The 13,880-nt window shown below is 43.1% G+C and overlaps 5 protein-coding genes across 6 annotated transcripts; 3 read left to right on the top strand and 2 right to left on the bottom strand.

Annotated features, from left to right (window-relative positions):
• Positions 1 to 2,276: 2,276 nt before the first annotated feature.
• Positions 2,277 to 4,086, top strand: LOC131286452 (CDK5RAP1-like protein). The gene is made up of 2 exons (XM_058315400.1): positions 2,277 to 3,438; positions 3,503 to 4,086. The coding sequence occupies exons 1-2, from the start codon at positions 2,277 to 2,279 to the stop codon at positions 4,084 to 4,086; spliced, it is 1,746 nt and encodes a 581-aa protein (XP_058171383.1).
• Positions 4,087 to 4,405: 319 nt separating this feature from the next.
• LOC131287612 (transcription initiation factor TFIID subunit 8-like) lies at positions 4,406 to 5,610 on the top strand. The gene is made up of 3 exons (XM_058316676.1): positions 4,406 to 4,543; positions 4,626 to 4,912; positions 4,980 to 5,610. The coding sequence occupies exons 1-3, from the start codon at positions 4,408 to 4,410 to the stop codon at positions 5,538 to 5,540; spliced, it is 984 nt and encodes a 327-aa protein (XP_058172659.1). The 5' UTR covers positions 4,406 to 4,407; the 3' UTR covers positions 5,541 to 5,610.
• Positions 5,611 to 5,620: 10 nt separating this feature from the next.
• LOC131287611 (ATP synthase subunit beta, mitochondrial) lies at positions 5,621 to 7,663 on the bottom strand. Its single transcript, XM_058316675.1, has 2 exons — positions 7,571 to 7,663; positions 5,621 to 7,471 (listed from the first exon to the last, which is right to left on the bottom strand). Exon 2 carries the CDS (start codon positions 7,410 to 7,412, stop codon positions 5,898 to 5,900), a length of 1,515 nt encoding a protein of 504 aa, XP_058172658.1. The 5' UTR covers positions 7,413 to 7,471; positions 7,571 to 7,663; the 3' UTR covers positions 5,621 to 5,897.
• A 677-nt stretch (positions 7,664 to 8,340) lies between these two features.
• Positions 8,341 to 11,652, top strand: LOC131288932 (ras-related protein Ral-a). Of its 2 annotated transcripts, none has more exons than XM_058318114.1 (4): positions 8,341 to 8,544; positions 8,664 to 8,824; positions 8,938 to 9,112; positions 10,899 to 11,652. In XM_058318114.1, the coding sequence occupies exons 1-4, from the start codon at positions 8,392 to 8,394 to the stop codon at positions 11,001 to 11,003; spliced, it is 594 nt and encodes a 197-aa protein (XP_058174097.1). In that variant the 5' UTR covers positions 8,341 to 8,391; the 3' UTR covers positions 11,004 to 11,652. The 2 variants fall into 2 exon arrangements, with proteins under 2 accessions (XP_058174097.1, XP_058174095.1); XM_058318112.1 differs by having other exon boundaries at positions 9,568 to 11,053.
• Positions 11,648 to 13,672, bottom strand: LOC131288931 (negative elongation factor B). Its single transcript, XM_058318111.1, has 2 exons — positions 13,499 to 13,672; positions 11,648 to 13,438 (listed from the first exon to the last, which is right to left on the bottom strand). The coding sequence occupies exons 1-2, from the start codon at positions 13,573 to 13,575 to the stop codon at positions 11,749 to 11,751; spliced, it is 1,767 nt and encodes a 588-aa protein (XP_058174094.1). The 5' UTR covers positions 13,576 to 13,672; the 3' UTR covers positions 11,648 to 11,748.
• Between the last annotated feature and the right edge of the window lie 208 nt (positions 13,673 to 13,880).

Below are 13,880 nucleotides of genomic sequence, written 5' to 3'. Positions count from 1 at the left end.
AGAATATTGTCTATGGGAAATATGCTTCATCAACCTAGTTCCACATACAACTGTTGGATCTTTTCGGCTTTCGTTTGTAATTTATTGCAGGGTAGCCATTTTGTTTTGCCAATTCGCCAATTCGTTGCTACGGAAACAAATTGCGTCTGGCATCCTGTACGAAGCTTTCTCGGCGCAGGCTGTAAGATTGTGAAGAAAAGTGACCGTTGGCAGCCTATAATTTATTTGTCATTTTCGTGGGTCTCCTGGTAGGTCTTAACTTTATTCGCATATTGCATACGCACAACATGCGCTGTATTTTTTCACATCTTTTAAACTGAAGTCATGAGATATGAATGAATTTTTGCACACATTGCGTAGTGCGTTAATTATATGCTTTCAATCTTGCAACAAGGTGAAGTGAACGGCGAAACAACATTTTCCCACATTTTCCTGTCCTAAAGTAACGGCTAGTTTTGGTAACAGACCGCTGCGTTTGCGAAACGATGAAGAATTTTGGCGCTCAAATTTGCTGCTTCTTGGAAATACGCAGTGCACGAGAAAAAAATGTGAGTCTCAATTTGGATAACATTGTTACTAGATTCCAGATGAATAATGAGCCGGACCAGCAACTGGAATGGACAAAAGATTTTGTTTCCTGCTTATTTAATGTGAATCCTATTCCCGATTTTCCCCGGACGCACGAAACGTTTCTTTTTTCGCTGCTGGCGGTCAAACAGGATATGCCCAAATCTGGAGCGTTTGAATTGTGCGTAAGAAAATTGAAACTGCTTACGCATGGTGGGTAAACGAAAAAACACGCACGGTAGCCACGAGGGTGACTGACCGGATCGGCCTAAGGCAGTCAGTTTCCACGTACGGATTACTAGAAAAGTCGCGATTGTCAACCAGACCTGTGGAAACCAGGATTTGGAAGCTGCGAACATCAGATATGGACCCTCCAATTGCGGCCGTTAAAACAGGCCCCGTCCGGTTGACAGTCCCACAGTCCTACCCGTGCCGTTGGGGTAGGAGGGGGAGGAAGAAACAGGAGCGAGGGGAAACCAGAAGAGAATATTTCTACGAAATTGAAATTGAATTCAATTTTCACTATATGTACTCGCCCGAACCGGCTGGGCGGGACGATGCGGTGGATGGAGGTGAATGATTTAATTAAATACAGAAAACAAGTCGTAAAATATAAATTGTGCGGCAATCGCAATGCGATATTAATAGTTAGGCTTGACTCGGTTCACAGCATCCTTGTTTTTTTTGGTCCCGTAGTTGATTTGCGATATTATTGAGAGAGGCGAATTTTTTATGGACACCAAAAATCTTAGACTGGAAAAATGGCACTGACATGGTCATGGGACAGCAACAAGTATTTTGAATGTTAATTCAATTATAATATGAAAAGCATTCAGGTTCAGCTGGGATCCGATCCGGCCACCGTGTGGAAGGCTGAATTGCAGAAAACATTTCGTTTTAATGCAAATTAAATGGTTGGGACCCTGATTGTTGAAAGTACAAACATTCGTTTGTCTCCCATAACGGTCCAGCATCCGTTTTTACGATTCCTGTTTGATGAACGCGCTTTTCCCGCGATAGTCAGGATGGAGCATCTGTAGCGTTATAGGTTTCTTTTCGCAACGTTGCCTATAGTTAGAAACCGTTTAATTTAGCTTCGGAGAATGCTGAAACCATGCTTTGTCAGAGTATTAACGAATTTACTTTTTGAATTACCAGTTCTAGGTTTGATTCTATCATACTATCTCAATTAATTTTGTTAGCTTCGTCGTGTTTGTTGTTTGAGTAGTAACCAAACAAACTTCAAGACGCTGAATCGTATGTTTTTATGATAGTTTTCATCCTTTTGGGCATAAGTAGTTTGCAATTGCTTTTAGCCCATGATCGTTAACATATTACTGATGCAGTATTCCATTGGTGACAAGCGTTCTGACCGCAACCTTAAGCAACAGTCGGAACATTACATTAAACATGCCGTAAACGCAATATCCCTGTCATAGATCGCAATATTACCTCGAGTGGTAAACTATGGAATGGAACCGGTACGATAGAAGCAGAAATATACTTCAAAGGTATAATACATTGCAAAACGATGGTGAACGGTTAAGTTATAATTTAAAAAATTACCATACTGCTCGATTCTTCCATAATCGCGCTACTCGAATAAACTGCTGTCACAATGATCAGCTGTTCGAAGATTGTGTAAACAACAAAAACGAAAACAAAAGGAAGCTAAGTTGCATAATATTAAGTTAATGATTTAACTAGCAATGGCCACGATAGTGCGTAGCGTAGGAGTGTTACGATTCAGTAGGAGGATTGTTTCAGAGTGTACAAGTAAACGAAGAGATCATCATAGTCGAGATGGAAAATTCAGCCAACTTAAGGAAGGTCCATCGTTGACAGATTTTATCCGTGGAACAACGTTAAACGATGTTTATGTAGCCTCACGGCAAGAGCATGTTCCATATGTACAATCGAAGACGCTGCGAGGACAGAAGCGTAAAGTCTTTCTGGAAGTATACGGTTGTCAGATGAACACTAACGATACGGAAATCGTTTGGTCTATTTTGAAGTCCCATGACTATCAACGAACGACCACTTTAAAGGACGCCGATGTCGTTTTAATGATGACGTGTGCCATCCGGGACGGTGCGGAAGATACAGTATGGAATCGGTTGAAACATCTTAGGCAGCTGAAAGGTAAACGGGAAGCAGGTGGAGAGAAATTGCTACAGATTGGCGTCCTGGGATGTATGGCGGAACGACTTAAGAAACAGCTGGTGGAGAAGGAGCAATCAGTTGATGTCGTAGCGGGGCCAGATGCATACAAGGATCTGCCTCGATTATTAGCAATTGGACAGAACGGTCAAAAAGCTATCAATGTCCTCCTGTCTTTAGACGAAACATACGCCGATGTTGTTCCGGTAAAACTGGATCGTAAAAGTAAAACAGCCTATGTTTCAATCATGCGAGGGTGTGACAATATGTGTTCATATTGCATCGTGCCCTTCACCCGTGGCAAAGAACGCTCTAGACCAATCATTTCGATTCGCGATGAAATAATTAATCTGGAAAGTAAAGGCTTCCGAGAAATTACTCTGTTGGGTCAAAATGTGAACAGCTACCAAGATAAAAGCGTTGAATCTGCAAAAAGTGAAACTAAAGAGGCCACTGTTTTAGCGCCAGGATTTCGCACGGTGTACAAAACAAAAATTGGAGGCGTTCGTTTTGCGGAACTACTATCAGAAATCGCAGAAATTGTTCCGGAAATGAGAATTCGCTTTACTTCACCTCATCCCAAAGATTTTCCTACCGATGTCTTGGAAACGATAGCAAAGTATTCAAATATATGTAGTAATTTACACCTTCCGGCCCAGTCTGGGAGTTCAGCGGTTTTGGATCGCATGAGACGAGGGTACTCACGCGAAGGTATGTTTGAAGGTTGTAACCCTTATTGGCTATCCGATAATACTTTCATTAATTTCCTTTTCAGCTTATATCAACCTCGTCACCGAAGTTCGGAAGGTGATCCCCGACGTTACCCTTTCAAGTGATTTTATTTGCGGGTTTTGCGGCGAGACTCAAGACGAGTTTGCAGATACTATTTCACTGATCAAAGAGGTTGGATACCATGCGGCGTATTTGTTTGCTTATAGTATGCGCGAGAAAACAACCGCTCACCGGCGATATAGAGATGATATTCCTGAAGATGTAAAAAAAGATCGCTTAAGACAAATGATCGTTGCTTATCGAACCGAAGCAGAGCGTTTAAATCGTGCGTTTGTTGGCCGTACGGAATTAATCCTTGTTGAAAACTTCAGCAAACGGTCCAGAATGGATCTTGCCGGTCGCAACGATGGAAATGTTAGAGTTATTATACCTGCAGGCCCAATACGATCCAGTTGTGAGGCATTGAATAATGACTTGCAGCCTATTGGAATTGGCGACTACGTTGCAGTACGAATTACATCTTCTAATTCACAGATTCTCAAGGGAGAAGCACTGTATCACTCTTCCATAACTCAGTTTTATGACTCAAAAATAAATGGTTCCATTAGTCGTGTGGCTGCAAGTTAGGAACAAAAAGATTAGATTTGATCAAACAATTGTGTTAGATGATCTATAATAAGTAATTAAAATTCATACTCAAATATTTTGGGAACAAGAAATATTGGTTCGTTTTTTTAATAAATACCGAAATTACATCATTAAATACGTTTAAAAAACTGCTCGAGTTGCCATAATAAATAGCCGATGTGTGTTTGGGCAACAGGTCATGTTGACATTTCTAAAATTAACTGTCAAATACTTATTTATAAAAAAAATTGTTTTTCAAACAAACACACCAAGTTTAGTTCCTACTTCGTTTGCAGATTAAAATAAAGTTCCGTGAGAAATATGTCCGAATTAAATGCCACGCAAATGGCTCGTCGGCGGTTCCTAACGATGGCAATATCTTCTCAGCTGGAAGAAGCTGGATTCACAACTGCGGAGAAGGATGCATTGGAAACATTGACAGAAATGATGCAGAGTTGTAAGTCTTATTCTTCGCACGTTGTGTATCGCTGCACAAAATAGAGAAGATCGTCTTAATTAAGGCCAGGGATTTATTTTAGTTTTGGTTGAACTGGGTCACTCGGCACGAAACTATTGTGAACTCGCGGGACGCACGCAGCCGGTGATCGGAGACGTGGTGGTAGCGCTTATCAACATGGGCATGTCCGTACGAGGTTTGGACAAGTTTGCCAAACGCGAAGGTCGTCACATTCTTCCGCAACCTCAACAAGCACAGGCACAAAAGCAGCAGTCCATACTTCAGGCTGGTCAAAAGAAATCCCATCCTTCGCACATTCCGAACTACCTTCCTCCGTTTCCCGATCCACATGCATACATTCGAACACCGGTTTGTATCGATTCCCATGTCCGGTACGGATTTGTATGGATAGCTAATTTCCTTTTTCTTTTTATAGACTCACAAACAACCGGTTACCGAGTATGAGGCGATAAGGGAAAAGGCAGCAACCCAGAAACGAGATGTCGAAAAAGCTCTTACGAAATTCCTTGCCAAGACGAGTGAAATCGATTCTCTTTTCGACAATGAGGATAATCCAATGTTCCCACTTATTGCATGCAAACCCTCGTTTCCTCCTTACCTGCATGCCCTGAACCCTAATGACCAAGTATTTGATTTCGAAGAGCTCGAATACTACTATCAAGTAGCGAACCGCAAGGAAGACTTAACCGAGACGAAAGAAGAAGCAGACGACGATGACGATGACGACGATGAGGTTGATGGCGGCACAAAAAAAGAGGAAAAAGATTCCATAGAAATGAAACACGAGGTGGAAGACGCTACCTCACCGACCACGGGGAAAACTAACGCGGAAAGTGGTGCCAGTAGCAGCACTACTAATGCGACGAGCATGACCACTGGACAGATAAATCTAACCAACAATAGTCCCTCCATAGACAATCCGTATCTAAGAGCAGCAACTATTCCCCGCAAGGTTAAAAATGATTCAATGTTTTGAACAAAAATCTTTTTTTAAATAAAAAAAATCCGTGAGTTTTATACTTTCTTTCGAAAACAAAGGCCTTTTACTCGCTGTGCTACATTTGAGTTCATTATTTTTAATGAAACTAACAAATATACAACTCGTTCCTCCTTCCAGTGATTCATGCTTTGCTTACATTCTAACACTAACTTCGTGACTTGTGACCACACGATCATCCGAATCCGAGTAGAATTGGACGTGATTGAAGAAAATCTTCTCTAAGATGTGGGAGGAACGAACGCGGGAGGATCTTCTTCAGCAGGTCCCATTCTTCGAAAGATGATTCTGATTAGACGCTTCTTCCTGACGTTTCTGTGCATCGATTGGCTCGTCTTAGGCAGCTTCCTTGGCGAGACGCTCGGCCTTCTCGACGACCTCCTCGATCGGTCCGACCATGTAGAAGGCGACCTCTGGCAGATGGTCCAGATCTCCGTTCAGGATCTTGGTGAAGCCCTTGATCGTCTCTTCGAGCGGCACAAGCTTGCCGGCGTGGCCAGTGAACACCTCGGCAACCTGGAAGGGCTGCGAGAGGAAGCGCTGGATCTTGCGGGCGCGAGCCACGGTCAGCTTGTCCTCCTCGGACAACTCGTCCATACCCAGGATAGCGATGATGTCCTGGAGCGACTTGTAGTCCTGCAGGATCTTCTGCACGCCACGGGCAATATTGTAGTGCTCGGCTCCGATGATGTTCGGGTCCATGATACGCGAGGTCGAATCGAGTGGATCGACGGCCGGGTAGATGCCCAGCTCAGCGATGGCACGCGACAGCACAGTGGTGGCATCCAAGTGAGCGAAGGTGGTGGCCGGAGCCGGATCAGTCAGATCGTCAGCCGGCACGTAGATGGCCTGCACCGAGGTGATGGAGCCCTTCTTCGTCGTGGTGATGCGCTCCTGCATGCTACCCATGTCCGTGGCCAGGGTCGGCTGGTAACCGACAGCGGACGGGATACGACCTAGCAGAGCGGACACTTCCGAACCAGCCTGGGTGAAACGGAAGATGTTGTCGATGAAAAGCAGCACATCCTGACCCTCCTGGTCACGGAAGTACTCAGCCACGGTCAGACCGGTCAGGGCGACACGGGCACGGGCGCCGGGGGGCTCGTTCATCTGGCCGTACACCAGAGCTACCTTGGAGGACTTGTCCTTCAGGGAGATAACGCCGCCCTCAATCATCTCGTTGTACAGATCGTTGCCTTCACGCGTGCGCTCACCGACTCCGGCGAACACGGAGTAACCACCGTGCGCCTTGGCAACGTTGTTGATCAACTCCATGATCAAGACGGTCTTGCCGACACCGGCACCGCCGAACAGACCAATCTTGCCACCCTTCGCGTACGGGGCCAGCAGGTCGACGACCTTGATTCCGGTGACCAGGATCTCCTGTTCGACGCTCATGTCTACGAACGCGGGCGCCTCGGCGTGGATCGGGGCCGACAAGTTGGTTTCGATTGGACCGCGCTCATCGATCGGCTCGCCGATTACGTTGATGATGCGACCGAGGGTTTCCGCGCCGACCGGAATACGGATGGGGGAACCAGTATCGACTACGCGCTGGCCACGTACCAGACCCTCAGTACCGTCCATGGCAATCGTGCGGACGGTGTTCTCGCCAAGATGTTGCGCAATCTCCAGCACCAGACGGGACTGGCGGCCCTGCACCTCCAGCGCGTTCAGGATCGGAGGCAGCATATCGTCGAACTGCACGTCCACGACGGCACCGATGACGGCAACAACTTTGCCCTGCGCTCCAGCTGCGGTCTTAGCCGCTGCCTTGGCGGCGTAGGATCGAGCAAGAACTTGCTCCGCTCGGACCACTGTGGTCATGAGCGATTTCATCGTCGAAAACATCCCGTGGCCGGTGAATGCAAGTTATTAGAACCTAAACTCGATCCTTTCCAACAAATTATCTGAGCAAAGAAAACGAACAAATGAGAATATCATTAGAGAACTAGATTTTCCCAATAAAGGAAAAATACTCTCAATAACACTGATTACGTAAAACCTACCTAGGACAATTTGGTCGGAAAATGCGAAACTATTGCCGGGTCGGCGAGGTTCGATCTTTCTATATTTTCGTAGTACGTCAAACACCGTCAGGTTATGTAAGTGGCAGTGTTCCCAAAAATATCCTGCTGCAAAATGTTAACAAAAGATGATTTAGCAAAACTTTTATCGAAAAATGTACGCTTCATTTTAATCAAGCTTAATTTTTTGCTATTTATTTATTTTCTTCCTGAGTACAAAAGCATAAATAATTCGGGGTAAAAAACATAACCAATCAATTTCAAACCAATTGGCACCACTGTTTAGAGATGTCGTTTGGATGACATCATTTTTCAAAAATCATTTCATGCTGGACGATCAAAAGGAAATTACATCGTATTTTTAATGTAACCCGTTGTTCTTGTAACATGAGTTTTCATTCGATATTCAACCGATTTCAACCGAATGAATCCAATTTTCAATGTTCATACATATCGCGTCAAAGGAACCCAACCGTTACCGATCCGAAGTGCGTGCTGAGGCTGAGAATCTTGTCGTTCATGCAGTGGCTGTGTAGCTGAGCTTGAGGAAATATTACTATAGTTAAAGGGGAAGGATTCGGTTGAGAAAATGTAATTTATATCAAATTTGTTCATTTGAAATAATCCCGATAAGATCAACAAACAAACTGGCCATTTAAGTAAACTGTCAACCACTCTGGCAGCTCAAACTGACATCTCACCTGGCCATGTCATTGTGACACAAGTCAGCTTCTAAACTGTTTTGGAAAGTTTCCGTACTCCTATCGAAAGCAGCACAGTAAACTCGTGTATTTTGTGTAAAAATGTCGAAAAAACCTACAACGGGACCAGCCTTGCATAAAGTAATCATGGTTGGAAGTGGCGGTGTCGGGAAATCGGCCCTGACACTGCAGTTTATGTATGATGAGTTTGTGGAGGATTACGAACCAACGAAGGCAGATAGCTACCGTAAAAAGGTATACATGCTAGTGAAAAGAGTCGGACACAGCTCCCATCGTCTATTGTGATGATAATTTCCTCGGTGGGAAAGTCTGCAATTTCTCCGTGATTCACCGTGCCCTAATCTGCATTGTAGGTCGTACTTGATGGCGAAGAAGTACAAATCGATATTCTGGATACAGCGGGTCAGGAAGACTACGCTGCGATCCGCGATAACTATTTTCGTAGTGGAGAAGGGTTCCTTTGTGTGTTTTCTATAACGGAGGACGATAGCTTCCAGGCAACTCAGGAATTTCGGTAAGTAATAACGGCTTTATCGCAACAAACCGAGGAGCATCTATCATGTGACCGCGACGTGCGCTTCCCGCATAGTCATGTTAATTGATAGATTTTTTTTATCTTTTCTCAAGGGAACAAATATTACGTGTCAAGAACGATGAGAACATTCCCTTCCTGTTGGTGGGCAATAAATGCGATCTGAATGATAAACGGAAGGTACCGCTAGCGGAATGCCAATCTCGCGCCCAACAGTGGGGCGTGCCATACGTTGAAACATCCGCTAAAACTCGTGAAAACGTTGACAAGGTATGTGTCATCAAGCCAATTAAATACTCATACAAAAAACGGTAGTGTTGCATTGTCAATTGCTCCAGCGGGATCGGGAGTCTGCTGGTCACGTTTCATTTGGAAAACTTTTGTGGATATTATTGCTTGTGTATAATGTGTGGTTTTTACTATACTTTGTCTGCTTTGTATGATTGTTTGCTCCTAAAATTAATTTAATGATATTTTGCTTTCGTTTCCCATGAACTGCCTTAGATTCTTTGGTTTCATGTAATTAGTAATGTTTGTAGACTTTTAATATCTAAAACAGAACAAAATAATCCTTTTATTAAATTCGATACAAGTAACTTGATTTGTTTTCAGTAGTTTTCCCAAGTGTTGTTGTTATTATTTTCTTGAAATTTCCTTGAAAATGCATTGTAGTACACACTTTAAAACCACATTTGCGTGTTGAACACGCCGCCCTTATTCCGCAGGTATTCTTTGACCTGATGCGTCAGATTCGTTCACGAAAGACGGAAGATTCCAAGACAACAAACGGTCGAGTTAAAGACAAATCCAAGCGAAGGAAAATCAAATGTCTGCCATTATAGAGCCCGAAATTGGTCCAGTTTTATTGATTGCCGGCATTATTCTGGTGATACGACACGTTCGTAGACAAGATGGTAATATGACAGAGGTAACAAGTGAGCAGTGCACTCACCGTTTCTTAAGGAATCAGGAAAGCTCTTCAGCTCGTATTTTGTTTCTATTTTTGAACATTAATTTCGTTCCAACTACTACGTCACTATCCACATTCATCACTAAACAAACAATTGGAAGCAAACCTCAATATCCTGGTCAAGGAAAAAAAGACGGTTTGATAGATTAACTCTCAAAATTAAAGTTTCGCTATAATTGAAAAAACTCGGGCAAACGTTAAGAATTAGTACCGAAGCATGCGTATACTCAGTGTTTATGTGCAAAACGGGGATAAAAAAGGAAAGAAGTGATAAGGTAACACGCTTATCCGTAAATTCTAAGGCTTTTGTAACCTTAGCTATTCCACGTGTTGTCACTCGTACACGTTAAGCTACCATTATACTTGTTTTAAATATTCTCAATTATATTTGTAAGTGCACGACTTAGGTTTGCTGCTGTGAACCAAGCAGCCAGGACAAATATATATTAAGAAAAGCATAATCTTTGTTTAAAAATGGTGTATTCTCCTCATTATGGATGGTATATGGAATTATACAAGCCACTAACTACTCATTCATGTCTCCTCAGAGGTTTCTGTATACATTGCATATATCAGCTTTGAACATAAACTGCCACAACTAAACAATGATTGAGCTGCACATTCCTTGTCACCGAATTGAATCGAACTTGTGATTCAATACATCTCGAACATATTTGCTTAGTGATGGACTTACTTAGTTGAATTCATCGTTTCATCCATTCTCGCATCAACATGATCAAATAAACTACTCGCCTATGTGCTGTCCCAGTTTCGTGCTTTGGATTACAAGATAGTTTTGAAATGCTTATGAAAATAACAAACAATTGATTCGAATTGCACTTTAAAAATGTAGTGTTTTAAACCAGCAGTCGCTTACAGCTTTTTAAATGTTGAATATCCCATGGAAAACTTTCACAAACTAAACATGCTAAGGTTTATGGATAAATCTCCTGAATTTGATATTTTTCAAATCAAAATGCAAATATGGCAACATAATAAACAAATCATTCTTATCCCACATTTCTGCGGCGCCAAATATCATCCTACGATGGCTGTTCACAACAAAACTTGGTCTATGGAGTGCAGATTTTTTATGATCTTATCCGGGATATTTCAAACCGAAAGAAAAAAACCCAAAACACTGTCCCACAACCAAACCGGGACCGGAAAGGATGTTGTCGGATTCTGTAAACATGCGTCTACTCTATTCCCTCGCCTTGAGGCTCGTCCACAAGCCACTAATCCTAATGTAAAATGATATTACGACACGTGGTAAATATATTTTCAAAGGAAAAGATTTTTTTTGAATTAAGCAAAAATTTGAGCATAAGATAAACGAACGGAATTAAACTATCTATGCATGCATGCGTTTCCTATCTATACTTAAAATGTTCCATTCTGCCACTATGAATCAGAAATAACACGATAACGGTAAAACTAGAATAAGTTTGGTTGAGAGTTTACCGTTAGTGTCTTATATTTAAGTTTGTATCAATTTTACGGCAAGGCTTGAGATGATATTTACCTTCATCGGTTTTATGTATTTGATTCTGGTGCAAGCAATAGGTTATTTTCACTCAAAAATTATTCTTTTTCTTTACTGTATCGTAAATCTAGAACACATCACTTTGAAAGCATACAAAATAAGAACTTTTACTGTTTGTTATGTAAGGGAGACATGGCAGCGAGAGGAAGGAAACTAGATGTTGTTTGCGTCTGTTCTGAGGAAAAGTTACACTAAACTGCTAATTGTGACGAGGGAATAATTTTTACCAGCAATAGTGTACATCGCCGAAGAGGAAACAATACCAACAGAAATAAATAAACCATTCAATGTGAATCGAAACAATCCTACCATAAGTTCCCTTCATTCATAGGCAATTTATTTGTATGTTTTGACATGTTACTTTAATATTCGCAGAGAAAATGGAAGAACTTAGCTAACATAGTGTGGGCCTGGCGTTGGCACATTCTTCAACGGTGAGTCAAAGTCCGTCTCCATCGGTTCTGGCTGTGGTTCTTGATGCAAAGCACCAACACGTTTCTGAAGATTTTCGTACAGTTTGTGTACACTTTCATGGTGCTGAGCGGTTGGTTGAAGTGCTTTCATCAACGTCATCAGGCGGGCTTGTGGAAGCTTCTGATGTATATACCACAGCAGCTTCAACATGTGGCGCGTTACATTGTCTCGGGTTAACCCAGCAAAGAGAAACTCGTCAAAAAGGCCAGTACAAAAGTCTTCGTTTGCAAATTCGTCCGACATCGGAATAATGAGTGCGATGAGCGAGTGCAAAAAGGGATCCTCATATGCACGATCGTCCTTACAGGACGAAAGAATTGCCATCACGCGCAAGATTCCAACTCGATCCTTTTGTCTTGCGGTATGCAGCGTGTAATACATGGCGAGAATGGATGCGACGGAACTCTCTTGAATGTACGCCTCCACCGCATCCGGAGCGGGACCCGAGTGTTCGATCGTAGTAATGGCACTTTCTCGCTCATCGGGCGGAAGCTTTGAATGCAGATTTCGTACCTGATCGTCCACCATGAGAGACATCAAAGCTGGAAGAAATTTTGTTACCACCTGGCTGTCGAGCTTCGGCTCCTTGAAATCCTGCGAGTCTATCATAATCCAGGCGGATAGGCCTAGCGCAAGCATGCGAAGCAAAAGAATAAGTATCGTATTTTCACGCGATAACCCTTCAATATTGATCAAATGCTGCAGGATCTTGATGGCCGATGTGGCGAGAAAGTTAATGGCGTACGGATCGCAGAGCGTCATCGATAAATCACCCAATACCTGCTCCTGGCCTCGTTTGATATTATCCAGAAATCCTTGCAGTTCCCGAGAACGCTTAATGTCAACGTTTTTCTCACGAATGCACGCGTCCAGGCACCAGGTGAACTTGTGGCAAGGGTCTACTGAGATAATGTCTTGTACTTCGAGATCATGGAGTGCCATTAGCAATTCCGCCCGAAGCGTACAGTAGTGGACATTTCTTGTGCGTAGAAACAGCGTTCGCAGAAACTGAAGGACCATATCGTATAGCTTGACGCTATTTCCGATCATGTGCGCCAGCTTTTGAACTACCTCTCCCTGTCGTCGCACTTTTGGAGTGGGCGTAAAAAACAAGTTTGTAAGATTGAGATGATCGAAAAGAATATGCTCCTTCTCTCGAATGTACTGCGACAGCAGTGGTGATACCTCATCGCCAAAGAGAGATTGATTATCGCGCCAGATTTGTCGTTTTACTTCCGTGTCCGTATCCTGGTAGAGTTCTCGGTCGCGTACCAAAATACGCAGATACTTATCGTCGATATGGGGTGTATTTCGCAGAATGCACATCACCACTGGACGGAGTGCTTTGACGCGGACCACAGGGAAACTTTTTACCAGCAACTCCTTTAGCTTGCGGTCCCTTTCGCGTCCTTCCTTAGCTCCTACTTCATTGATGTGGGCAATGAGCTTGTCCCGTAACTCCTCCAGCACAGAAGTGTGGAAGTCTAATCGCCGGACGCCGTGCAAATCTAGCAGCGGAAGCATTGGCCGTAGGGATGGCAGTAGGATTCCATTTTCCAGTTGAAAGTTTTCGATAGCTTTCAAAGGGTCGTCGCAGCAGGAAAGCCTAGAACGAATCATGTTTTAAGTGATAGCCTGCAAGCGTTGGTGTCCACAGGATACATACGCCTCCCGCAGGTACGCCTGTCCTGGTACGTTCACTTCCTCCAGTCCGGTGCCGGGAAATTTAGGCGGAGCGGACATGGCTTCTAATTTGCGTCGTTTTTCGAGCTGCTTCAGTGTTTGATTTGAAGATGCTGTAAGAGGATAACCACTTTATGTACAGCGATTCTGTTTGCGTTATTTTAACACAAATCGCAAGATTGTGTTTTGCTTTGCAAAGACGCTGACTTTTGTTTTGACATTCATCGATTCGTCGATTCGTCGATTCGTTGATTTTTAACTTAACCAATTGTTAATTTCACAAACTTCCGTTTCGTTCTCAAACGAATCAAACTATAGAATAATTACATAAGTATTTTATGTTCATTTCCTCAAGTTCATTACTT

The sequence above is a fragment of the Anopheles ziemanni genome, chromosome 3 (assembly GCF_943734765.1).
Source record: "Anopheles ziemanni chromosome 3, idAnoZiCoDA_A2_x.2, whole genome shotgun sequence".
In the NCBI taxonomy this organism is placed as follows: Eukaryota; Metazoa; Arthropoda; class Insecta; order Diptera; family Culicidae; genus Anopheles; species Anopheles ziemanni.
This window is presented reverse-complemented; position numbering and strand designations above follow the sequence as displayed.

Bases quoted from the DNA above. Each gene is read 5' to 3' on its own strand.
- LOC131286452 (XM_058315400.1), top strand. From the start codon at position 2,277: ATGGCCACGATAGTGCGTAGCGTAGGAGTGTTACGATTCAGTAGGAGG. The intron at 3,439-3,502 runs GTATGTTTGAAG...TTTCCTTTTCAG, and splicing joins ACGAGGGTACTCACGCGAAG to CTTATATCAACCTCGTCACC.
- LOC131287612 (XM_058316676.1), top strand. From the start codon at position 4,408: ATGTCCGAATTAAATGCCACGCAAATGGCTCGTCGGCGGTTCCTAACG. The intron at 4,544-4,625 runs GTAAGTCTTATT...GATTTATTTTAG, and splicing joins GACAGAAATGATGCAGAGTT to TTTTGGTTGAACTGGGTCAC. The intron at 4,913-4,979 runs GTTTGTATCGAT...TTCTTTTTATAG, and splicing joins ATGCATACATTCGAACACCG to ACTCACAAACAACCGGTTAC.
- LOC131287611 (XM_058316675.1), bottom strand. From the start codon at position 7,412: ATGTTTTCGACGATGAAATCGCTCATGACCACAGTGGTCCGAGCGGAG.
- LOC131288932 (XM_058318112.1), top strand. From the start codon at position 8,392: ATGTCGAAAAAACCTACAACGGGACCAGCCTTGCATAAAGTAATCATG. The intron at 8,545-8,663 runs GTATACATGCTA...TCTGCATTGTAG, and splicing joins CAGATAGCTACCGTAAAAAG to GTCGTACTTGATGGCGAAGA. The intron at 8,825-8,937 runs GTAAGTAATAAC...TCTTTTCTCAAG, and splicing joins CAGGCAACTCAGGAATTTCG to GGAACAAATATTACGTGTCA.
- LOC131288931 (XM_058318111.1), bottom strand. From the start codon at position 13,575: ATGTCCGCTCCGCCTAAATTTCCCGGCACCGGACTGGAGGAAGTGAAC. The intron at 13,439-13,498 runs GTATGTATCCTG...GATTCGTTCTAG, and splicing joins CAGGCGTACCTGCGGGAGGC to GCTTTCCTGCTGCGACGACC.